Source organism: Gasterosteus aculeatus, chromosome 8 (assembly GCF_964276395.1).
Source record: "Gasterosteus aculeatus chromosome 8, fGasAcu3.hap1.1, whole genome shotgun sequence".
Lineage (NCBI taxonomy): Eukaryota > Metazoa > Chordata > Actinopteri > Perciformes > Gasterosteidae > Gasterosteus > Gasterosteus aculeatus.
The window spans coordinates 6,356,455-6,378,950 of NC_135695.1; the positions used below are offsets into that span (position 1 = coordinate 6,356,455).

Below are 22,496 nucleotides of genomic sequence, written 5' to 3' on the forward strand. Positions count from 1 at the left end.
GATGATATGGAGGTTTGTGTATTAATTGCAATTCCATAGCACACAAAAATGTGTTAATCCCTCTCACCTGCCAGTGCGTCCTGGGCCTCAAAGAACGTACTGAGGCCTCCTTTCACGTAGGCCAGACTGCCCTCGTTCTTCTTAGTGGCCTGCTTCTTCAGGTTATTGGCTGCCATCTTCAACTGCTCAAAACTAAGGAAACAAAACGATCATGTGGTTATACTGAGACCTTCCATGTTGTTTGTCTGAGGCTATTAAAAGGATGTCCATACGTTTTTTGAACAAATACCCATGAAATTAGCTAACGGTGATGCCTTTAAATTGCTCAGGATTCTTAACTTGAATAAAGAAAAGCACCAGAAGGAAAACATAAAGATCAAAACCAAAACCAAAACCATGCATCTCAGAAACACAATCGCACACAAACATTGGGTTGAAGTGAGTATGTGCGTGTGTCCTGAGTGACGCTTCCTCCGCAGGAAAAAAACAGTCACCCGGCGAGGACCAAACAGAGGCCCCTGGTCACGCTGGATCCTGGGGTCTGGGTTACTGGAGGGCTAAGCAGGAAGCCAGGAGAGTCCAAAATAACTCTTCCCTGCCCTGATGTGACATTCAACCCGGCTCAGGGCGTTTGGGTCACCCTTGTCTGCATACCTCACTGCTCTCAGAAGGGCCAAATGTGGAGACGAATGTCTCCAAAAACAAAGCATGACAAATTCTCTGCATTTGCAACTAAAGATTATTGTCATAATCAATTGTCCTTTAATAATTTTCTTCATTACGCCATTATGACCGACAGACCAAAAACTAATGTTAACAGTTTACTATGACAGAAGAGTAGCAGACAGCGGAAAGCATCTACCCTGGAGAGTCTGGTCCCCGACAGTTTAAATAGGTACGAAGTTGTTGCAGATTTATTAATAACGAATAGCTTCACTGCAATGATCTTTATGATCTCACCTGCTAGCCGGGAGCGTTACTGCAACAAACCATAAGGAATGTCTAGCACAGTGACCAGGAAGTGAATCCCAGAAGCTTGACTTTGGTTTTTGGAACTCTCTGTGTATCTTGACTTGTTACTTCATTAAAAACGGATGTTGCATTCCAGAGAGCTTTGAGGGACGGCAGCGGAGGGCTGGTGATCAATAAAAGGACCTACCTGGAGCCCATGTGGTTTTCTATGAGGTACCAGGTGGCGGAGAAGTTCTCACTGGTGAAGTCTCCACTCATTCCTGGAAATGTCAGCTCTATGTCTTTCTGTGGGAGCTTCCCTCTGAAAAGACCGGTAAACAAAGATGAGCGCGGACGTAAGGCAAGAACATCTACATCTGTAATAAAACGTCTACAAGAGAAAGTGTGCAGTATAATCACTCAAAAACAAAGAGGATAAAAAGTATAAGACAAATAAATGTAGAAACATAGTAATGACAAATTATAAGTGAGAATACGCTGCAATTGTTTAAATGGTGGGATCAAATATGTGAAGTTGGGCGAGTCTGTCCAGCAGGGGGCAGTATGCAGCCAAAAAGTACCCGGGCTGGGAGAGCTCGGCGTGGGAAGTGCCTGGGTGCCCCTGGAGGACCCTGCACTCATTAGGGAAGCTTGATCTCTGCTAATGACCCGTGGCCTACACAAACCCAACCCCCCCCCCACCACCACCCACTGTGCGGCTATGCGCGCGCGCACACACACACACACACACACACACACGTAGAAAAGACGTCACATAGGCAATACAGCATTACGGTTTGAGGTCTGTGAAACACATAAAAACATACAATTCGTGACGCATAAATATCTTGACTGCAAGCAGAGAAATTCCAAGCTGCAGATGTGTAATGCATGACATTTATACTCCCATTTATTTCCACGGGGTGAAATTAAGTGTTAGTGACTGCATTTGAAAAGAGGGCCGTCGTGTTCAGTCTGCTGAACAATCACAGCTGACGGGTTCTCAGTTCTTTCCTCTGACTGTGGAATGTGGACCAAATGACCAGATGAGGGAGATTGCTCTTCAGTCCTGGATTGGTCATATTTACCTCATAAAACATGAAAGCTTCCCCGTGTTTCCGGTGACCTCCAACTGTGTTTTACTTATGAGTGAGTTGTGCTGTGAAAACGTGAGGACTGCCCTAAATAGAAAAGCCCTTAGTCATCAACTGCTAGTTACACATCATTCACAATAGAAGTGACTGCAGCAATATTGTAAAAGTAATTGCAAAGATGCTTTTATTGAATACTGAGCTATAACCAGCTTTCATGATACAAGCCTTTTTTTAACGTGGTGACTTTTCAATCTCCCCTCTCTGCCCGCTTACATCATATTGAGGCCAAGTAGGACTTCGCAGACAGCCGGTGGGAAGATCTACAGCTGATTTACCATCCGGTGACCTCACCGTACAAAGATGCGCAGAAGAGTGAAGCACTCTTGCTGAAGAAAACATCTCCCATCCGCTTGAATATGTTTCCGAGTATTTTGACGCTACAACTCTCCCCGTATCAGATAAACACGTTGCTGTCAAGGAGAAGCGTGTGGGCTTTTTTTATGGCAGACGTTTCGAAGCGACCCCGGGAGGCGGGTGAAACGCTACAGGCTGACTATGGGGGTCTCCTCTCTGGCCACGAGCGGTCACTTGCCCCCGGCCCCTCTTAACCAAACAAACGCTAACCCAGAAATGCCAGAACCCGACACAGCAAACTAATGCACTACAACCACTGCATTCCCTGTCCGGCGCGTGGGAGGCGGCGCTGTGCCGCCTGCTCCGGCCGTACACAAAACACGTGTGTGGGTCGCTGCCTTGGTTCTTTCCAAATCCCTTTCAAATCGCTGTGCTCTCTGCTTTATACACAATTATTCTGTTTCCACTCCCTGTGAGCGGCGGTTTAGAGGACGCTCAGCCATTGCTGTGTCGGCATAATATTTCAAACGCCTGCATATGGGGAGAGTTTGTTTCTGTTTAGGGATGTAAACCATGACTCAATGACTCGAGCGTGTGTTTACAGCGGTGTGATTGTGCCGGCTTTGAGTGCGTGCGTTCGCGTGCTCTCCGGCTGTACTTGTCTATGTCGATGCCCAGTGGATTGCTGGGTCGCAGAGAGAGGGGGGAGATGCCTTTGTTGCGGTCGGTCCTCATGTCGTAGTAGTTCATCTCATCCACCCACACGGCGGACTGGTCCAGGATACCTGCAGGACAGGGCGGGACGGGAGGGGAGAGACATCACACCACATCACAGGAGTGCACAAACACACACACACAGACTACACTCGATCAAACACAAATAGTTCTGCAAAGCCCCATATTTCTAGTCAATGTTTCAACTTTGTTTCTCCCTTTTGTGATTAAAGCAATGCAGTTCTTGTGGACTCCTCTCTGTGCACGTTTGGGGTTTGCACTGGAGGTCGTCTGAAGTCGCAGAGGAACCTCAACGCACTTTAGGAACTAAATGCACACAGGCGAAACAGAAGTAAATGAAGATGACATCTCTTCTCATTTCGACAACGCACGTATTGCATTTAGGAGAACCTTGAAATAAATAAAACAAGCAAATATTAGAAACACATTCGCGAATGATTGAAGTTTGGGGCCACACAGGTCACTGTGTCTAATGCTTTGTGTAATCACTATTTAAAGTAAAATTGGAATGATGTTAATATTTAAATCAACAATTATAGTTACACGACTAGTTAGGTTCATCTGGTTTTCGCTTTGTGTTTCATCCATTTCCAGCATGTTTTGTCAGTGCAAATATGTGTTGCCAAGGGCTTGAACAATACACTTTTTTATGAGCTTGTGTTTAGTCTAATTCAATGTGTTCTTTCAGAAAACCTGAGTGCCCTTTAGGGTTCCTCTGCTGTTGCTCTTCCTGTGGGTTCTGACTTATTTTTCTGAATCCTGATAAGATTTTTGAAAGACAAAAACCCTTTTCCGAATTGGGGTTGCAAGCAGAGAAGGTGTCACACAGATTGTAAAGCCCACTGGAACAAACCATACAATAATAAACCTTATCAGCTAAATAATTGTTTTTTTCCTAATTGTTTATCAAGTCAAAATGCTAGTTACAGCTCCTTGAATCTGAAGATCTACTGGGAACTTTTGAAATGCACTTTCATTATTTTTCTGACCTGTTAATAGACTAAACAGTTTATCCAATTATAAAATAGAACCCCAAAAACTACCGAGCCGATGTCTAGTCAGGGGGGTCTTACCGATCCTCTCCGGTCGGATCAGTTTGAATGAGACGGTGGAGGTGCCGAGACCACCGGACTTCGTATTGACAATGATCTCCCCCTTGTCGTCTTTGGCAGGACCCACGCGGCACACTATCTTGCTGGCTGACATCCACTCGGCTGTCAGCAGGCAGTTATGGCCGCAGATCGACAGACCTGAGAGGGACCAGAGGGGCGCGGGGCGGGAGGGGAGGGGGGAAATAGGTGAGACAGCACAAATAAACAGCATGGAGCACCGACACACACACACACACACACACACAGACAATCTGGAACAAGAGGAGCGCGCTCACACAGATTTGCCGTCTATCAGCGCGTTTAGTCAAACTGTCACCGACGGGGTCAAAGTTCAAGTTGGGGTCACGACGGGTGCGGGTGGCCGTGACCTCCCTTCCTCTCACTCAGCTCTCTTAAGTTAACGTGTGTCACTTCAGCGCTAAGTGGCCCATTACTGGCACAATGTGCACTCTGCCCTTACATCTGTCGTCCTCTTTTTAAACCCTCTTGAAAGCTCTTTGGGACGGACGGGGCGGATTACTACAGACACCTCCAGCCGAGGAGATACTAAAAACTTAATGTGTGTGTAATTTGACATGATTAAGAGCCTGTGAAAGCTGATTAACAAATAGCCCATAGAATAGTGAATAATATGACAATTGGAGTGCCATTTCCTGCCTCGTGCTCTGCGGGCCCCTTTGTTTTAATACATAAGCTCTTGCAGACATTTGTGCATAACTAATTGTGTAATTCCAGGACCCCGGGGGCACTCATGGCCAGAAATGGACCAGTATTGCTGGGCATGGAGTCCTCTGGACCGCCCCCCTCTCTCCCTCTCCCCACCTCTGCTTCCTGGCGAAGATTAGGGAAAATATCGGCACAGAAAACGGTTGACGTTGAAAAACATAACGAGAACAAGATGGAGGTAATCCACCCGAGTGGCTCATGAAAAGAAAAAAAGAGAAAGGACACAACAACAACTGCATGTTGATAATCTCTCGAGTTTCTCAAACTAGGCATAGAGCACCTAAATATTTACAAAAACTAAAATGTTGCTGCATAGAGAGTTGGCAAAACTGTCACCGAAAAAGCTAAATGGAATTATATTACAATATAATATCTGAATATTACATTTTTGTTTGGTACCACTAATGGGACTTTTTATTTTTTGCTGAACCCTTTAACAACTCAAATCAAATATTTTCAATATGCACAAAGAATTCACAAATGATGTTATGAATATTTTATTTATATTTTTAGGTTAAGCTTTGGTCTTTTGAGTCAGCTTGTTAAATTCTTATGAACATTAAAGCTAAATAGTGAAAAAGTGATGAAATTCTTCCTCCAGAGGACAGACGGAATCAGGCGTCCTGACCATTTACGTATCATATAAACAAAAATAAACGTTACACCACCCTGTTTAAAAAAGGGCCGCTGTGGTTTGTTGACGGATAAGTTAATAAAATCAGTTAATGCGACTCACGTTACAAATATTCTGAATACCTATAGAAGCAATGATGACAAAAATAAAGCTACTATATTCAGTGTTCCTCTCTTGGAACAAAATAAGCACGGAAAAAATTAAGATGAAACGTCATTATGTATTGACATGTTATCTGCCTGATGACTTAGATATGCAGTATTTAGATGTTTCTATCTTCAGGTGTTTATCTACATTCCTGCATACACTTTTTTATTAAGAAAAATTTCAACGGGAGGATGGTAAAGAAAGAAATATAAAAGCATTCATGAGTAGGCAAAAGCACTAAAAAATGTTTGGAATAATCAAACATGGAGGCTTCAGCACTTCACCGAGACGGAGGTGCGCGTGAGGTTGGTGTTGTTGTTTATTAGTGCGTTACCGACGAGGTCGGCTGGGCCCGTCCCCAGGTTTTCTCCGCGGATGGTGACTTTGGTCCAAGCCGCGCCCTCCTTGGGCGAGATGCCCGTGACCAGCGGGGGCTGACGGGCACGAGACATGGCGGACTGAGGCTGACAGCAACACCTGGTAGATCAGCACCTGGACCTGGAAAAGCAGACGGGGGGAGAGGGGGGGGGGGGGTTTGGTGAGTAACGCACAACTCAAAAGAAACTCCACACACATAAACAACATCTCATTGGCATATAGTCCATTATGAATAATTATTTACAATACATTGTGTATTTAACCATTAGTTGGAAGTCTGGAAGCGTATTAATATCTAGAATAGCCTAAACATTGCTGTAAAAATTGACTGAGGATTGTCAAACAACCAACCAAACAACACACCTCCAAGACCCTCCAGGTCTTAAAAAGTCAATTGTCCCGCCCATAGGTCTCTGCACAATGTGTGCACTGCAGCAGTTATCTCTCAGATAATAGGAAAAATAGAGAAGGGAGCCAAGAATGAAGGAGCAGACAGAGGAGCTGGAAGGAAAGGAAGAATGTAAACCTCACGGCGAAGGATAAATAAACCTGGCCTCCCCAATCATTCTGCATAAGCCCACACAATGCAGTGGAGATTATGGTACCAACGAAGACGCACCCGTGCAAATCAGTTCACGACAGCGATTCCAAGAGAAAAGACTCAAAAGGATGTATTTCAGCAGCACAGATGTTTGCTAATAAATTACTGCCAGGTCTCAAAAGCGGGGGGGGAGGGGGTGGAGACCGGTCCGGACTCTCAGTTTAGACGAAGCATCCGCGCTCTCGCTCCGGAGCCAAAACACGTTGTCTATAAACAATGCAGGAGTTCACACGGAGTGGACCTGAAAACGTGTACGCTCATCCGGTCACTCGTCAAATGCATGACGGAGGCGCCGGACGACTTCCAAGTGCCAATAGGGGCACCGAGGTCAAAGGGAATAAGACCCAAAGGGCACAACATTGACTCGTCTACCTGCTGGGGAGACCTTCAAATTGTTTATTTGGTGAAGCATGAGAGTCTAAACGTCAACGTATTTTGGTTTCAAATATGAAAAGCAGAACAGGTGAGATATGGGAATTCATGTTATGGCTTAAAAAAACAACTTCAACAATTAGTCTAGATATTTATTAGTCATTTTAGTAATATATATAAATATTTTATAATTATGTTTGTTGCATGACCCTTCAACGATGTGAACCTGAAACAATTATTCGATTTTATAGGAGTGATCTCATCTGCAGGGATGTTCTGCTTTTATTTATTGTTTAACTGTTGTAACTATTTGGTAGTGGAGTCAGTAGTGAGTTTTACCGTAAAGTTGGAAAAAGTAATACATTTGAGGACGTCACTCTGAGCTAATGGACCTCTTTCACTATTTTCTGACAATTGGTAGACTAAATGATTAATTAAACTATGAAGTCATTCCTCAATGGATAATGAAAACAATCTTCAGAGAATTGCACTATGATGCTATTTTGCAATCTGAGACGCTCGCTGACTTTAAACTGCAGGGCCACATGCAAACTGTTTGGCATTGAGTCTGTGGTGTTATTGTACTGGACTGTAAATACACACCATCTATATATATTTTCTAAAAAGTGTCAAAAAAAGAGTCTTAATCTAATGCAGCCAGGACAGTTTAGCTGGGACTTCTGTAATGTTAAAATTAATGTCATTGACTTCACACGTTTGAGAAATAACCTGAACAGTACAATCACGGTAGAGTAAAATTGTATTTTTATAAATTTTTATTAAAACCTGCATTTAAAAAAAGCTAATGGCAGGTATACCTTAATATAAAATACATGTGGCCACAATTACTTTAATTGGAGTCTGCATTTTGTGAACCTCGAATTATTATTTCTCATCTATTCATTTAGAGAAATCAGTTAAAAGTGAAATTGTTACACAATATATAATGAAAACCTTGTTAACACGGTGCCCACAAGTGCCCACGAGCCAACAAATCATGCCAGCTGCTAAAACATGATATTTGGCTCATGGCAATAAGTAAAATGTATTTTTAAATGGTAGGAAAATAAGTAGAGAAAAGTTGGGCACAACACAGTAGCATTAAAAGCTTGGAGTGGGACAGCAGCACACGCGTTGACCTAGAAACGTCCTGGAGTCGGAGCCGTTCAGAGAAAAAAACTCTGCCACAGACCCCCCCCCCCCCCACCCCATGTCCACCCTCCCCCCTCCGCCGCCTTGACATCCCAGAGTTAACGAGAAAGCTCCAACGGGATTTAACCCATGTTGTTGCTTCTGCACGAGCTTGTCGGAGGAAATGGAGGGGCTAAGGGTCTGACACGAAGGAGATAAGAGGTCAACGGGCCCAGAACAAGACCTCGCTACACCCCTCATCACCTTACGGGTCTGCAGATCTTTACTTTGTACTATTCGGATTTGGCTTCAACGAGTGTTTCTAGATTACCCCCTCCGACCCCACTCCCCCTCATCTAAGAAATACACGTGCACAAACACACACACACACACACACTCGCAGGCAAGAATGACATCTCAGCAAGGTTGCGTGCGAGGGGCCCGAGCTGGTGTTGTGTGGTCTGTGTGTATCTGCGAGTACGTGGAAGGATCTGCGGAGAGGTCTGGGTAGTGTGTGTGTGTGTGTGTGTGTGTGTGTGTGTGTGTGTGTGTGGTCTGGGTGTGTGGTCTCTGGCGCGGGCCTGGGGAGAGCCTGCTGACGGCTGGGATGAGAAAAGAGCCGCTGTGTTTACTTTACTCTGGGGGCTGTGCATGGACACGGGAACACTGCCCAGACCCCTCTCCAACGCCAGCGTACGTACACACACACACACACACACACACACACACACACACACACACACACACACACACACACACACACACACACACACACACACACACACACACACACACACACACACACACACACACACACACACACACACACACACACACACACAATGGAGCGGACTCTTGCACAAGTTGAATGTCACACACCACCACAAATACATTGTAAACTTACAGACCGGGGGACAAACTGAGTGAGTTTTTCCTCAAAGAAGCATGGAGAGGAAAACAAAAGAAGAGCATCAACTGGAAACCTGCGAGGTCGGCGGCAGGAGGAACTAACGCATCGACCTGTAGGTGGCATTAGAAGATCCCCACAGCCATAAAGCTAACCTTCTTCCAACGTGTGTTGCGTTAAGACTGTGATCGCTACATTTAATCAACGACAACACATGTTCTCTCACTCGATTTGTCTTCTCGTGCATGATGCTGCGAGCCTCTGCAGCCTCTGGATCGGGATAAAGAGGCAGGTTTGTTTTCACTGGAGGCTGAGTAGCTCTAATCTGTGGAAGTCTGAGGCTTGGGACCTTCCACGTCCCTTCCTTAGCATTGTGCTGGGGCGTGCAGACACACACGGAAGACTCTCTATTAAAGCTCAGAGAAAAGTTTACTGCTTTTGTCACCTTTGTCACGTTTTACAGTTGAGACAATCAGCGCAAAAAAGGAAAATATTGGAAAACCATTTCATAATCACAACTATTGTTGTCGATCGCTTTGTGTTTGAGTCTCACATTCTGATGCATCGAACAGTCTTTTTTATTTACTGGGAAACCGTCTGACCCGTTACACAAGCTTGTTCCCAGCACAACGTGAATACTAATTGGCCTGAATGGAAGAGCATCTACAGCAAACAAAATATGATATACAGCTCAAAATATTTTTTGGGAAATTGGGATGAATATTGTGTGTATTTTGCTATAAAAAATGCAACAGCAAATGTAGATTTCCTTGTGTTAAAATCAATATCAGATTAATGTGATATTAAAATCACATATAAAATAGAAAAACTGATTGCTGTAAAAACAAGTCGACAATACGAGTTGACAAATACAAATATACAGATTTTACAATAGGCATGAAATCAACAAGGTAAGATTCCATTGAAAGTCTTAACAATAGCATACAATTGAAACTGAAATTAGAAGAAAAAGTTGAATTTTATAATTATAGAAATGACTTGAAAGGATTTTTGATTTAGTCACTTTAGACACTTTCATCGCAGGAAAATTGTGATGGACATTTTTCCCTGTATCTGAAATCCGATATCCCATTCATTCAGGAATAATTAATAAAGAAGCTCCTCAAGTTTATGGGAAACACTAACATTTATCAGTTGCAGATCTAACGCGAGCCAAGCCTCATCTCACTCACCCAGTCTCTGCTCTGTACTATTAAATAAAAGGGAATGAGGTAATTGTATACCTGAGAGAAACATCTGGTTTGAAAAAAAAACAAGAAGAATCTTATTTCTGCACCTTCAAAAACATGACAAACTCTACAGCCCCACGAATACGGGAAGCCATCTAACTGCCGCACGGCCGGCTCCTAAATAAGGCGTTTATGCCTCAGATCACATGCAGGTCTGAGCTCAAAGGTGACTCACATGTGGCAGTGATTGGCACCTCTGTTTGTGTGTGTGTGTGTGTGAGAGAAGGGAGAGTGTGTGATGGGTTTAGGGGGCACAAAGGGACCCATTTAGACAGATCATCAGCCCCCCCCGGCCCCCTCACGACACCAACACACTCGCACCATTTCGCTCCGTGCTTCCCAACATTACACAATCACTAGATTTCATCAAAGGTCCCCCTCCAGACCCCTCTGAATGGACAGAAGGGGCCAAACATCGACCCCGGCCCCAGCGGACTGGTCTAATCATGAGGACCGGCCGACGCTTTGAACAATCCCCCGCAGTGTTTGCTCGCAGCCGGGCTCGCCAGCAGCCACCGCAATGTGACCGTAACGCGCGTTGACTGCATCGCGTGCCGTTCCCAACGGATCCCATCGGCCGGAAGTGCGCAGGTTGTGTTGGCAAACAGACCCGCGACCGCCGTCCGGTCGTCATTCTTCCCGCGGTGAGTCAGCATCTCTCGTGCTCGCGGACGGCCCCGGCGCTCATGGAGAGATTCTCTCAGGACAAAGGGGAGGCGGGGGGAGGAGCAGTGGGGGGGATCTGATTGGTGCCTCTGGCTCTCCGTCCGACCGTCATGTTGTCTGCCCACAAGCTTTGTTATTTTTGGTGCCGTCTGTTTGTTTGTTTGTCGGTCTCAAGTGTTGTTTGAGAGCGAGGCCTGACGAAGCAAAGTCCCCAATTTCCCACATGAAAATCCTCGAATAACAAACAGAAATGTGAAGTACAGGCCCGCAAAGGCAGGGAGATGTTTTCAGAGGATTAGGGGACTGGAGACAGGCGGCTTTGCCCGGTGACATGGCGAGATGGAGAGATGTGAACCTTCCTGAGCCGGGCCGCATCACTGCTGGCTTATATTAAGAAAAAACACCAGCGTGAGAACAGTCTTCACAGTCACACACTAGCAGGAGCTCTGCAACAACATGCAAATAATTAAGAGGTTCATTATCGTACTCACGACTCGTTTATCCTCTAAATTGCTGCAAATAGTCAATTGTCGTTAAGTTGTGAATTTGTCATAAATTGTTTGTTCAGTATCAGAAAATACTGCCAAACGCCCATCACCATTTCCTGGAGGTTTTCAAGCCGTTTTGTCTGGACAACAGTTCATAACGGCCAAACATTTAAAATACAAAAGTAATGTTACTAGACACTCAAAAAAGGTATAACATGAGATAAATGTTTAAAATATATATATTTCTTAAACATATTTCAGCATTTGAGATGTTGAAACCAGGCAAAGTTAATAACTATACAACTGGAAATTTAAATTTAAAAAATAAATTAGGGCAGCGATTTTACTTAAATAATAATTTTGTCATGCCTTTAAAAAAGTAGTTTAGAACAGTTTAAACTGACAAACAGCCCTAAACGTTCCGTTTCTTACCAAACAACAGCAAAAAGCACCAAGTACACAAGAAGTCAGAGACCAATGGCAAATAAATACTTCAACAACAGATCCATTCGGTGCCCCTCTACACCCACCAAATCCTGGTTGGATCTACTCTAAATAAGCGCACTCTCTTGCTACTGGGCGGCTCTCTCCGAGCCGCTCTCAGGGAGCTGCTGTGTCCGTCCAGGTCTGACCGGGTCACAGAAACCATCCGTGACAGGCGCTGGCCCAGCGAGCCCGTCGGGCAGGGAGGAGGCGACCAGGTGGGACAGACAAGGGTGAGGTAGAGAAGTGTCGCTCCCCAAACAAGGCTGGGCCTGACCCGCCCCCCTCCCCCACCCACCATGGCTCCACTCACCCTGGGGGTCTACGGAGCAGCGGCACTGAGGAAAAGCCTCCAAAAAAACACCACCCACCGCATTCCACCAAAACAAACAAGCAGGGCCACCCAATTTTTCAATTAGAGCCCCGAGAGAAGGAGGGGGGGGGGGGGGGGCTGGGGCAGGAAATGGATCGGCGCAGCGTTGGCCCCGCCATCCCCCAGCCCGGCCTGACTTCAGGGGAGGAGGAGGAGGAGATAGACAGAGTTCTGTATGGGCTGATGAGGACCAGTTAGCATTAATGTCAAGGCAAATGACGGAGGAGCTCGATGACAACTTATTACTGCGACGTGGCGCCTGCCTCCAACCGGCCTGTCGATCAATTACTCTCTCTCTGGCCCCCTCCCCCGAACAATCAATCAGTTAAACAAACACAAGTGGTCCCCCCTTAAAAACGCCCATTTAAAGAAAGTACGCTAGAACAATATTTGACAAAGGTACACAAGAGTAGAGATTATAGAGGCTTAGACTATTTTCTGTTTGAAAACACTTCACTGAATGAGGCTCAGCTTAGAGGAGTGTCTTTATCACAACAGTAGGGGCTTAAGTAAGTAAGTATGCTCTTAACCCCTTAAACAGGGCTTTCTAGATTTCAGAGTAACATAAACTTGATCCGACTTTTCTAAAAAAAATAAAATAAAAAAAAAGCTGAGCTCATTACCGCTATTTTCTTCTTTAGATACACACTCTTTTAAGAGCAAACACCAAGGAAACTGAACATTTTTGAGTTTTAGACTGTTGGTCAAATAAAACCAGCAACTTGAATACATCATAGTTGATGTATTATCGATCAATAATCAACTAATTGAAAATGATGAAAATAATTGGTTACAGATCTAGTCCATATTTCCAAATACAAAATGCTGAAAAAACTTGTGTAGATCCTTCCTGAAGGCCAGGGCTGATTTACAATTTGCAAAACAGACAAATAACTAATTATGCTAATGATAAACAACTTGGTGACGTACGTATACTAATGGCACGGCAGTAATGCTGCTTAATGAAATGTTAAGATGATTTGTCATTAAATATAAACCAGAAAGCCATGTCCAATCGATGAGGTAGTGATGTATTCATCCTGATGTTTATCCTCATCAAAGTGTCTTTCAAAGCTCCCTTTCTGAGTCATATAAGGACTTCGGTGTGATCATTTCATGTTGCTCATTACCATCGGTGCATGGAAGGTTTTTGTTACAAGTATAAAAAAGGTGCTAATTCCAGCACATTTTCTTTGTTTTGGTAGAGCGCTATAGGCAATCATTATTTACTGCGTTAAAGGCCAGTCGGCTCCTCTGTTTACACTGGAACGGATTGCAAAGTGTTTATAGAAATCCTGCCACCTGGCAATGAGTAACTCTGCAGGTTCTCCGTTACACACACCGCTCAAGAACGGATGTGCGCTGTTTCGGGTCAGGACAATCACACTATTGCGTTTGCTTCACTGGATGTGAGCGATGAACCCGCGGCTGGATGGAGGACCGGAGGAGGAGAAGAAAAGAAAAAAAGATACTGTTCTATTTGGGTTTGATATACTGCAGGGAAAGCTCTGCGTATTGTCCAGAGTATTTAGAGAAATGGCTTTCGATAAAGTTCGAGTTGCCGCTGGGAGAAAAAGTCATTTTAGGGGCTTTAAGCCTCACAGACAATTGTCTTTAAATTACACTGACGATACGAGTCGACAGAACATATTAAAATATTGACCGCTTGATGCGGAACTAACCTGCCAATTGTGGCAGAAGACTTTAACATCTAACGTGATCTTCTTCTCACACACACAACATTGCCCTTAAAGTGGAGGACGTATCAATGCAGTAGGGTTCAGGTTATCACAACTGCCTTTGAGACGTTGCAACGGCTGGATATGCCGGTTGTGTTTGCTGTCACAGTCGCCCGGTGCTTCGAGCTAAACAACCCACCGGGGATTTTAGAGGAAAGGAAACCACCGCTGTTGACGAATCCGACATCTAACGTTAGCTTAGGCTAACCTGTGTTTGCTAGGAGGCTATTCGTTTGTGCGGAAGATTTAACGTTAGCAGTGGCTGTCACATGTATTCGTCGTGATCATTACAACACGCATATATCGTCACCTATCCTACCAGAATAAGTTTGACCCTACCTGGAGCACTTAAGAGGTAAATAGGTTGGATAAAATGGTAACTTACAGTTTCTGCGGTGGAGCTTCAGCGACCGTTTCCTGTATCCGGTGAGTACTTCCGGCCTCCGGTCTCAGCCTTCCTCAGCCTTCAAAATAAAACTGAAACGTTACTTGAAATTACTACTCTATTATTGAACGACACATATTTTCAAGAAAAAATACTATGACAGCATATACTATATTTTTAAATATTCGATGTATTCAACCATAATACATTTCAATGACTTGAATAGTTCACAATTCACAAATGTCATTAGCAATTACTGTCCACTTCATTCATCTGACATTTGATAATGATGGCTCGTCATTGATTAAACTATCCCAAATTATTACTACCTCAAACTGCAACACTTTAAAAGGTGTCAATGCCTCCCCAATAATAATCAAATAGTATAATATAATTCAGGAGTTGTTAAAAGAGCCTGCTCTAAATAATGCCAGGTTTTGACACTGAAGGGGCACTTTGCTGTTAATGCTGTAAGTTTCCTATTGCATAATTATGAATGCGATAATTTCACTTTGTGGTTTTACATTGTAATATTGCCATTTTTGCAATAAAGTATATGTACACTTCTACCACTGCATAATTATACTCATTCTTAATAATAACTGCCCAAGCAAACATTTTTTATTGTCTTTAACCAGTTCTTTATTGTTCGTTCTGCAACTCTGTCGTTAAGGCCTTTTTTAAGAAGTAATGAAGATGCTGTGTTCTGTAACAACATCTAATGAGCCGTTGATCCAAGGGTCATCTAGTTGGTGCTCAGAGTGGATGTAAGATTAAGCAGAAGCAGTATTATTGGACTGCATGATCCTCGCAAGTGTTGGATGTCCTTTGTGTGAGAATTTTGCGGCCCAGTGGGAGCTTTGCTCCTTTCCTCGTTTCTCTTTTCACGGTGCATCACTGAGGTATTTCCACTTGTTCTGGGAAAGGCGCAGCATCATTAGAAATGCAACAGAGACCACCCAGGCCCACACTAGAACACTGATACCATTACATTTATCTCACCAAATTGTGCAGGGCAGAAAGAATTTCTGTGATAAGGCAAAGCCCAATCCCCGGGGAAACAATATTGTCCAATTATACGGGGTAATCTGATAATTGAAGGATCAAACTGTGACTCTGGAGTTTGCACAGATGCTGATGCAGCAGAGGGCCTGTTTGTCTGTGTAAACATCAACATCAATGAAGGAAAAAGATTTTGATCTTAGTCCCGCTGGTAAAGCCTGCACCATTGAAATAAGAACATGAGCTTCTGCATTTGACAGTACTGTTGTTTACAGTTCAACATCAGAAAAATACCCTAATTTTCTTTCTTACAGAGAATACGATGAGAGACTTGTTTTCGCTCTGATGTCTATTTGTTAAGTATGATGGTGCATTTAGGAGATAGTTTAGCTTAAGAATAAAGCTGTAAAGTAAAAAAACAAAAATATCTCTTGTCATATTCATTTCTATTTAAAAAAAAAGTGTAAAAAGATTACATGTCATTTTAGCTGACGCTTTTATCCAAAGCGACTAACATTGCATTTTTTAACCCATGGCTTTTTACATTATTGCCCGGGGAGAAATCAGGGGTTAGGTGTCTTGCTCAGGGACACTTCGACAGGGGACATGGAGCAGCCAGGGCTCGAACCGCCAACCTTGTTTTCCCATCGCACCCTCTCTACGCACCCTCTCTCTAAATATGCTGCACAGTTAAGTGGCAGTGATTAGTGGCTTACCCTCTGTTTCTATTATATTCACTGATCTAACCATACGTGATGGAATGTTGTGTTTTTTAAATAGCACAGGCTCTCCGAGCAGGTGTTCCAGGGGTGCTCCTATGGGACACTGCTCGTGCCTCGATCCTTGCCGTGACCCCCCCAACCCTCTGCGATCCACATCCCGTGATGGCACATGCCGCGCTGGCACCATTGCTCATCCCTGAACCCTATTGTTCATTGTTTGTCCTCTCTAGTTTTTTCCCATGGGCCCCTGGCCAGTGAGAGGAAAAGGTCACTGTAAATATTGCACTCAAATCCCCCCTCCCTCCCGTAGAGCTCCTGAAGATGGAACAGGCGACCAGTGGGTGAGCACTTCCTTCCTGCGCAGGGCATTTCAACTGTAAGACATCAAATAACTATGAATCCCTCAATGTCAAAGATCGCTGCAATGAGATCATATGCTCAGTGTTGACATTTCAATAACCTGGGCAGGTCTCGGCTCTTTGTTAAGAACATAAGACTGCATGATATCTCCATATGTGGCTCCATGTGCCATCGCTGGCTGCGATCCATCAAGAAAACTCGACAGCGCACAATAAATACTTGGATGTTTTAGTAGACGAATGAAAGTTAAGTGAAGCTTAGCAACTCCTGACCCATGTGTGGCTAATCACTAGCCTGTAGCAGTGCTGTTAATATAAGACAGGGATATTGTAAATAAACCCCCGATATTTGGGTTTGTTTTGCTTGTGAGTGGCGCTGATCTCCCGCTGCTCCCCTTTCCCGGAGGAGTCCACTCCACTGGGCTCAAAATTTGGGCTCCGGAAATTCAGGCCTGTGCCAGGCTTAGCTTGGAAAAGCATCCAAATGAACACAATGGGAGAGAGAGAGAGAGAGAGAGAGAGAGAGAGAGTTAAGGGGAACAGAGCGCTCTTCACATCATAACACCACCATTAAAGGGATGGAGGGATGGAGGGCGGAAGTTCAGGAATCATTTTACAAAAAGGTAGAGAAAAATCATTTAGTATGATTATCTTATGGCAGCTCTCCCGTGACCTTAAGGCTTAGTTAAACCAAATTACAACAAAATTATTTACACTGGTATTTTGCAATGGAGATGCCGGCAGCCATAACGTTTTTGCTTCATTTGATGTTTCAATAAAATCACTTGCTGCTTCATTTAGATCAGCGGTATTTGAGCTAAACGCAAACACGGGCATGCTCGTGATGACAATGGTATGGGTCAACAAAGTCACACATACTGATATTTCTATTTGTGCTGACGGTTTGGATGAATCATGAAGGTATCATAGACATCCAGTGATCCCTGGTACCTTTTTGGTTAAAGACTCGGTACAACAAGTCTTGTTTTGCAATGTCTTTGTTCCTTCTCAAGATAATCCACAGAGCATTCTGTCAGCAGTTTTCCCAGGAACCATTTCGTCAGTTGAGTTCCAAAGAAAACTATTTATGGCGAGGTCTGTTCGACAGAACTATACCAATGCGAATAATATTATTAATATTTACCCTCAATGGGTTCATTTTATTGATGGCTTAAATGACTGGATGTAATGTAAAAGTAATCACTTGTACACACAAGACTTATCTCCTGACTCTGCACTTCCCCTAAATGTTTTTAAGGGAGTTTTAGCTCATTGTTTTGGATTTAAATTCCATTAAATTTTCATTAAGTCTCACTGTTCTTACTGCTTCATCACCGCTCAGCATCTGCGCCTAAACAGGAAGCGGTTATGAACATATAAAACTCAATAAACCAAATGTATAGACAAAGTTCTAGACTAGAAGGTGAACATTTATACTTTTAACTCCTGAATCGTCCCACTCAAGGAAATCAGTTCATGAGGTGAACGCAAACTCATGTTGAGTACAGGAACGGTTCTGTGTTTACATTTTGTCGGTGGTGTGGCTGTAAACAAACTCAAATAAATACAAATTTAATTTTAAAAGTTAGGAGCAGATTTTGTATTTTTTTGCAAAAATTACAGTAAGTTGAAACCTAATTTATTGAGTGGATTATTAGTGACCACATGATCAAAGAGTTTAATTGAAATGTAATACGAACGCTTTAATTACCAGCCAAACATTGAAGTTGTGGGGATTTGGACTTCTTTGTAATGGCCGTGCTCGTGACTATCGACACAGTAATAGGAAAGATATTCAGACTGCTTTTTGGGTGAAATGTTTTTACTTTCGGTGAACTGACCCTTCAACCTTTTAGACGCAGGAAAGATTGGCAAATTCCTGCAGTTAAAGTGTGAGAATCTGAATAAAAAGAGAGGTGTGAGAAGGTATAAAGGAGCATTTTCTCAAATATGTTCAGGCATTTACCACCCAGGTTAACACAACATGTTCTTTGCCTTCTCATAACACCACTCCGTCGGCCCCCCAGGCCAGACAACAGGCTGCAGTGTCTCGGGAGGCACAGACAGGGTCGGCCCTGAGAACCCTGGAGGAGCACTCTGGGAAAAGTCGAGAAAGTCAAAAGAGAAAACCCACTAGGGTGCTTAAGACGTGAATTAGAGATTAATTTCCTTTGACACATTCTGTCTTCCCGAAGGTTGTTTCACTGTTACCCGTTCATCCCTCCACAATTGAGTGACATCGTTTTGGGAGGAAACAGCGTTCATCCACAGAGACCGACTGAAGCCGCCGATTCAGTGTGTGCTCCATGATGAGAAGTGACAGGTCGGAGTGTGTTCACGGCTGTTTGTTTTTATAAACAGGTGGACCTGGTTGCAGCTCTGGGTTCGATGTGTGCTGAATGGGCACAAGCCAAACGCAATCAAGAGGAGAGCATAAAATCGTACACTCTGCGGTCTAATGTTATATATATGTATATGTATGTTTTCTGTCAACACGTGTTGACAGAAAACAACGTTTTTATTTTCATTTGCCTGATATATAAATACAGGTCATATTTTGCATTAGTGAGAATATATCCCTCTGTAAATATTACCACACTTAACCATGAAGTGGTGAATCTTAACCTTAACCACTATGTCTGTACAAAAATTTAAAATTTTTATAATGATGAGTGGCTTTAATTTCATACTAACCCCCATTGGCTCACTTGAAATGCTTAACAGATTATATTAGTATAGTTTTTATAGGAAAGTGTATATGCAAAGATAAGTTGCATATTTTCCATTAAATGCGGACAGAAGGAGAAAGAAGAGATGAGAGTAAACCACACAAAACAGAGGGACCTGAGATTTAAAATTGCATATGCCTCAAACTTGAATTATATCTAATTTCCTACTGTGTGAAAGGAAGAGAGGGTCTTACGTTGAATGATCCCTCTAATGCCGCACATGGGTTTTCTATCCCATGGATCAGCTTGTGAGGATTTAACACGCTCAGGAGGAACTCAATTGGCCTAAGTGAATATTAACTGGACTCAACGTGCAGCATATTGGCTCGCTAATGATTTAGAATGTGTTCATTTCCTTAGTTAAATCAATGACAATAAGGATTCAGGCCTTGGCGGGAGGCCTCACCGTGGTCCTCAGGGTTTCCCCTCTTTATGTGCAGGCAAATTAAAACAATTGTGTCTTCAGACCAGAAGGGGGCGCCCAAGAATGCTGTTTGTGAACTTGGCCTCTCCACTAATGTCTTGCTCTCAGAGGAGAGCTAAAGATGTACAGCAGATGAGACAAGTACAGATGTTTTGTTTCCCTACAAAGGGAATGAGAGGTAAGGGGGCTGCAGTTATGGGGGTGACACAATGTGTGGACAATATGTACATGTAACAACCTACACATTATCCATGTGGGTTGACTAACAACTTGCATAGATAAGGATGAAAATGATCCTAAAAAATGTTCAAAGAAGTCAATGTTCTGTTTTGACTTTGTTAAAACGCCGTCTTAAATTGTCTGTTTGTTTGTTACAAATACAAATGTATAAGATGAGAATGTGACCAGACTTATCTTGGTGGGTGTCAAAAGACTTGAGCCTTAATATTCTGCCCCTGCATTATAAACAACAACAAAAATATTACTAATAAGGATATTTATGAAGAAATTATCAAGCTGGAGTGCAAAGTGTTTTAGATGGGAAAATAAATACAGGTAATAAAGGAAGACGAAGGTACAAGTGAAATTGTATAAAAGTGTTGTTACTCCATCCTACACATCAATGCGTTTGTGATATAATAATAAAATAGGTGCCTTCAACTGGTTTCAGAACTCATCCAGAAGAAAAAAAACTACTGGTGTGATCAACAAATCCGCCTTTATTTCGGCAAAAAGAAAAATGAGGTTATTTTGGGAGCTGTTCATGGTTAAGAGTGTGGTTATGTGTGTACACAAATACATTTTGTGTATACATTGCAGTGTGTGTGCGTGTGTGTGTGCGTGCGTGCGTGCGTGCGCGCGCGTAACGGAGTTGAAGCGGAGAGGCTGTTTGTAGTGAAAACAGCGAGAAAGAAGACACAGAGAGGAAGCTAAACACAGACTGCTCTTTGAAGTACAGAGCAGGGCAATGCTATTGTACGCAGGTTATTTAACCAACACAAACACAAGTTCTATGTTATTCTCCGAAATATCTGATCATCCACTTCTGATAATGTGTGATATATGGTATAATATTGTTAAAATAATTCAGATTAAAGTGAGTATGTCATGGAGGCCATAAATTGTGCTATTAATGGTTTGGAGGCGGTGAGAGATTTCCCGTGTTAAGTGGATGAGGTAGTGTGGCATGCAGGAAGGGAAATAGCCTGTGTGTAGTTCAGTGGGAGGTGGTGCAGGGGATGTGAGGAGAACTATAGGACTGTGTATGTTGGAGAGGTGCAGTGCGCGCCGCGGTGCAAACTGAGGTCAGTTTCAGCCGAGTAGCCTTTTAGCTTTGATCCCTCGGCTGAACTGGATGAAAGACATCCTGCTTCCCTCGCCAAGGAGGGAGGAAAGGGGAGGCGAGCAGGGGGAGGGCCTCAGTTTTCCACCTGACAAATACGGCTGGATGCAGCTCAAACCGTTTCCTCTATTACTAAATAGATTAAAAAACAACAACTCCTATTCGGCTTCATCAATGCTTCGTCTCTCGATCTATTCTCCCCTCCTCCTCTATTGTCTGCCTTTACAGTGCATTCAACATGTGAACTTTGATCCTCCCACGGCCTGTCAGACGGTAGACCCGGAGCCCCGAGCCATCCGCTGGTTGCGTGTGTCTGGGGCCTTCTGTCTGAAATTTGGTGTGAAAGCATCCGAGTTCGTGCCAATCACTGTGCGTGTGATCAGAAAATAATGATTTAATGAGATTACAGTGTTCAGACTTGTGTCACTAATGCGTCGTAACTGCAGGTGGAAATAGTTTGGATGCCACGGTCTAGAGCAGCCGCTTTCCAGTCAGGCACGGCGGCGAGTCTCGTCTTCGAGGGACGTTTGGTTAATGTGCGACGATTGCGACGATTGATCACATAATGAGGTGTTGTGTATTTTTCAGCACTGCTATTTACACAAATCAAGTATGCAAACTGTTTGCCACGATTCAAAGACTCTCTATAAACTTTGACGCCAGGCTCAACGCCCTCCTTTCCCAAACGCCGCTGTCATTTTAATCCAAACATCACACGCGTGCATTTTAGTGCAAAGGGGGACGCAATCACAATCGCCACATACCCGGCAAAGCTCCCCGCACCGCCTCGGTGGGTGTCTCCAGGAGCACATTTTGCCACGGTGACTCACAGGATGAAAACAATGCCGGCGACGCCATCATGGCTGTTAAATATTGGATAGTTGACAGAAAGGTCGAGCCCAAGAGTAAATCGTCTTCTGCACGCCGTCACTTTCGGTTTCACCCGCAAATAAAGGGATTTACACCATCTGCTTGATTATGTAAGTCAACGACTGTTGAGTTTTTCATGCCAACAAACAAAACGTATGTTTACATCCGGTGTTTCTCACCAGAGCTGAAATCTTAAGGGTTCTAAAAATGTGATGACCATTTTTTAATTTCAAATCGTGCAATGTGTACGTCCATGTTTGCTAGCTTGCAGTCGCCACCTTCACTCTCTTGGTCTCTTGGTTTGTTGGGCCTTGCAAAAATGTTAAACCAATGGCTCCCGTAAGGTCATATAATCTTAATGAACGTAACGGAAGGAAATGGGGAACAAGTGTGTGAAAATAAAAAAACAGGTTGTGACCAACTGTCTAAAATGTTTCTTAACTTCTTTTTGCCTGTAGTCATTTCTCATCTTTCTCTCTCTGTCGTGACCTTTCTGCTCCAACCTGCAATACTTCAAAGTGT

General features: G+C 43.6%; 1 protein-coding gene across 3 annotated transcripts in view; it reads right to left on the minus strand.

Annotated features, from left to right (window-relative positions):
* Positions 1 to 14,609, minus strand: part of exoc2 (exocyst complex component 2) — a 34,529-nt gene extending 19,920 nt beyond the window's left edge. The window contains exons 1-6 of one of the 3 annotated variants that reach the window (XM_040183949.2): positions 14,527 to 14,609; positions 6,088 to 6,251; positions 4,208 to 4,384; positions 3,058 to 3,184; positions 1,160 to 1,273; positions 68 to 192 (exon numbers count right to left, since the gene is read on the minus strand). In XM_040183949.2, the coding sequence (XP_040039883.2) occupies positions 68 to 192; positions 1,160 to 1,273; positions 3,058 to 3,184; positions 4,208 to 4,384; positions 6,088 to 6,205 (661 nt within the window). In that variant the 5' untranslated portion in view covers positions 6,206 to 6,251; positions 14,527 to 14,609. Of the gene's footprint in view, positions 1 to 67; positions 193 to 1,159; positions 1,274 to 3,057; positions 3,185 to 4,207; positions 4,385 to 6,087; positions 6,252 to 14,280 lie in introns of all 3 variants that reach the window. The other 2 variants (XM_078107902.1, XM_078107901.1) reach the window with 2 other exon arrangements.
* Between the last annotated feature and the right edge of the window lie 7,887 nt (positions 14,610 to 22,496).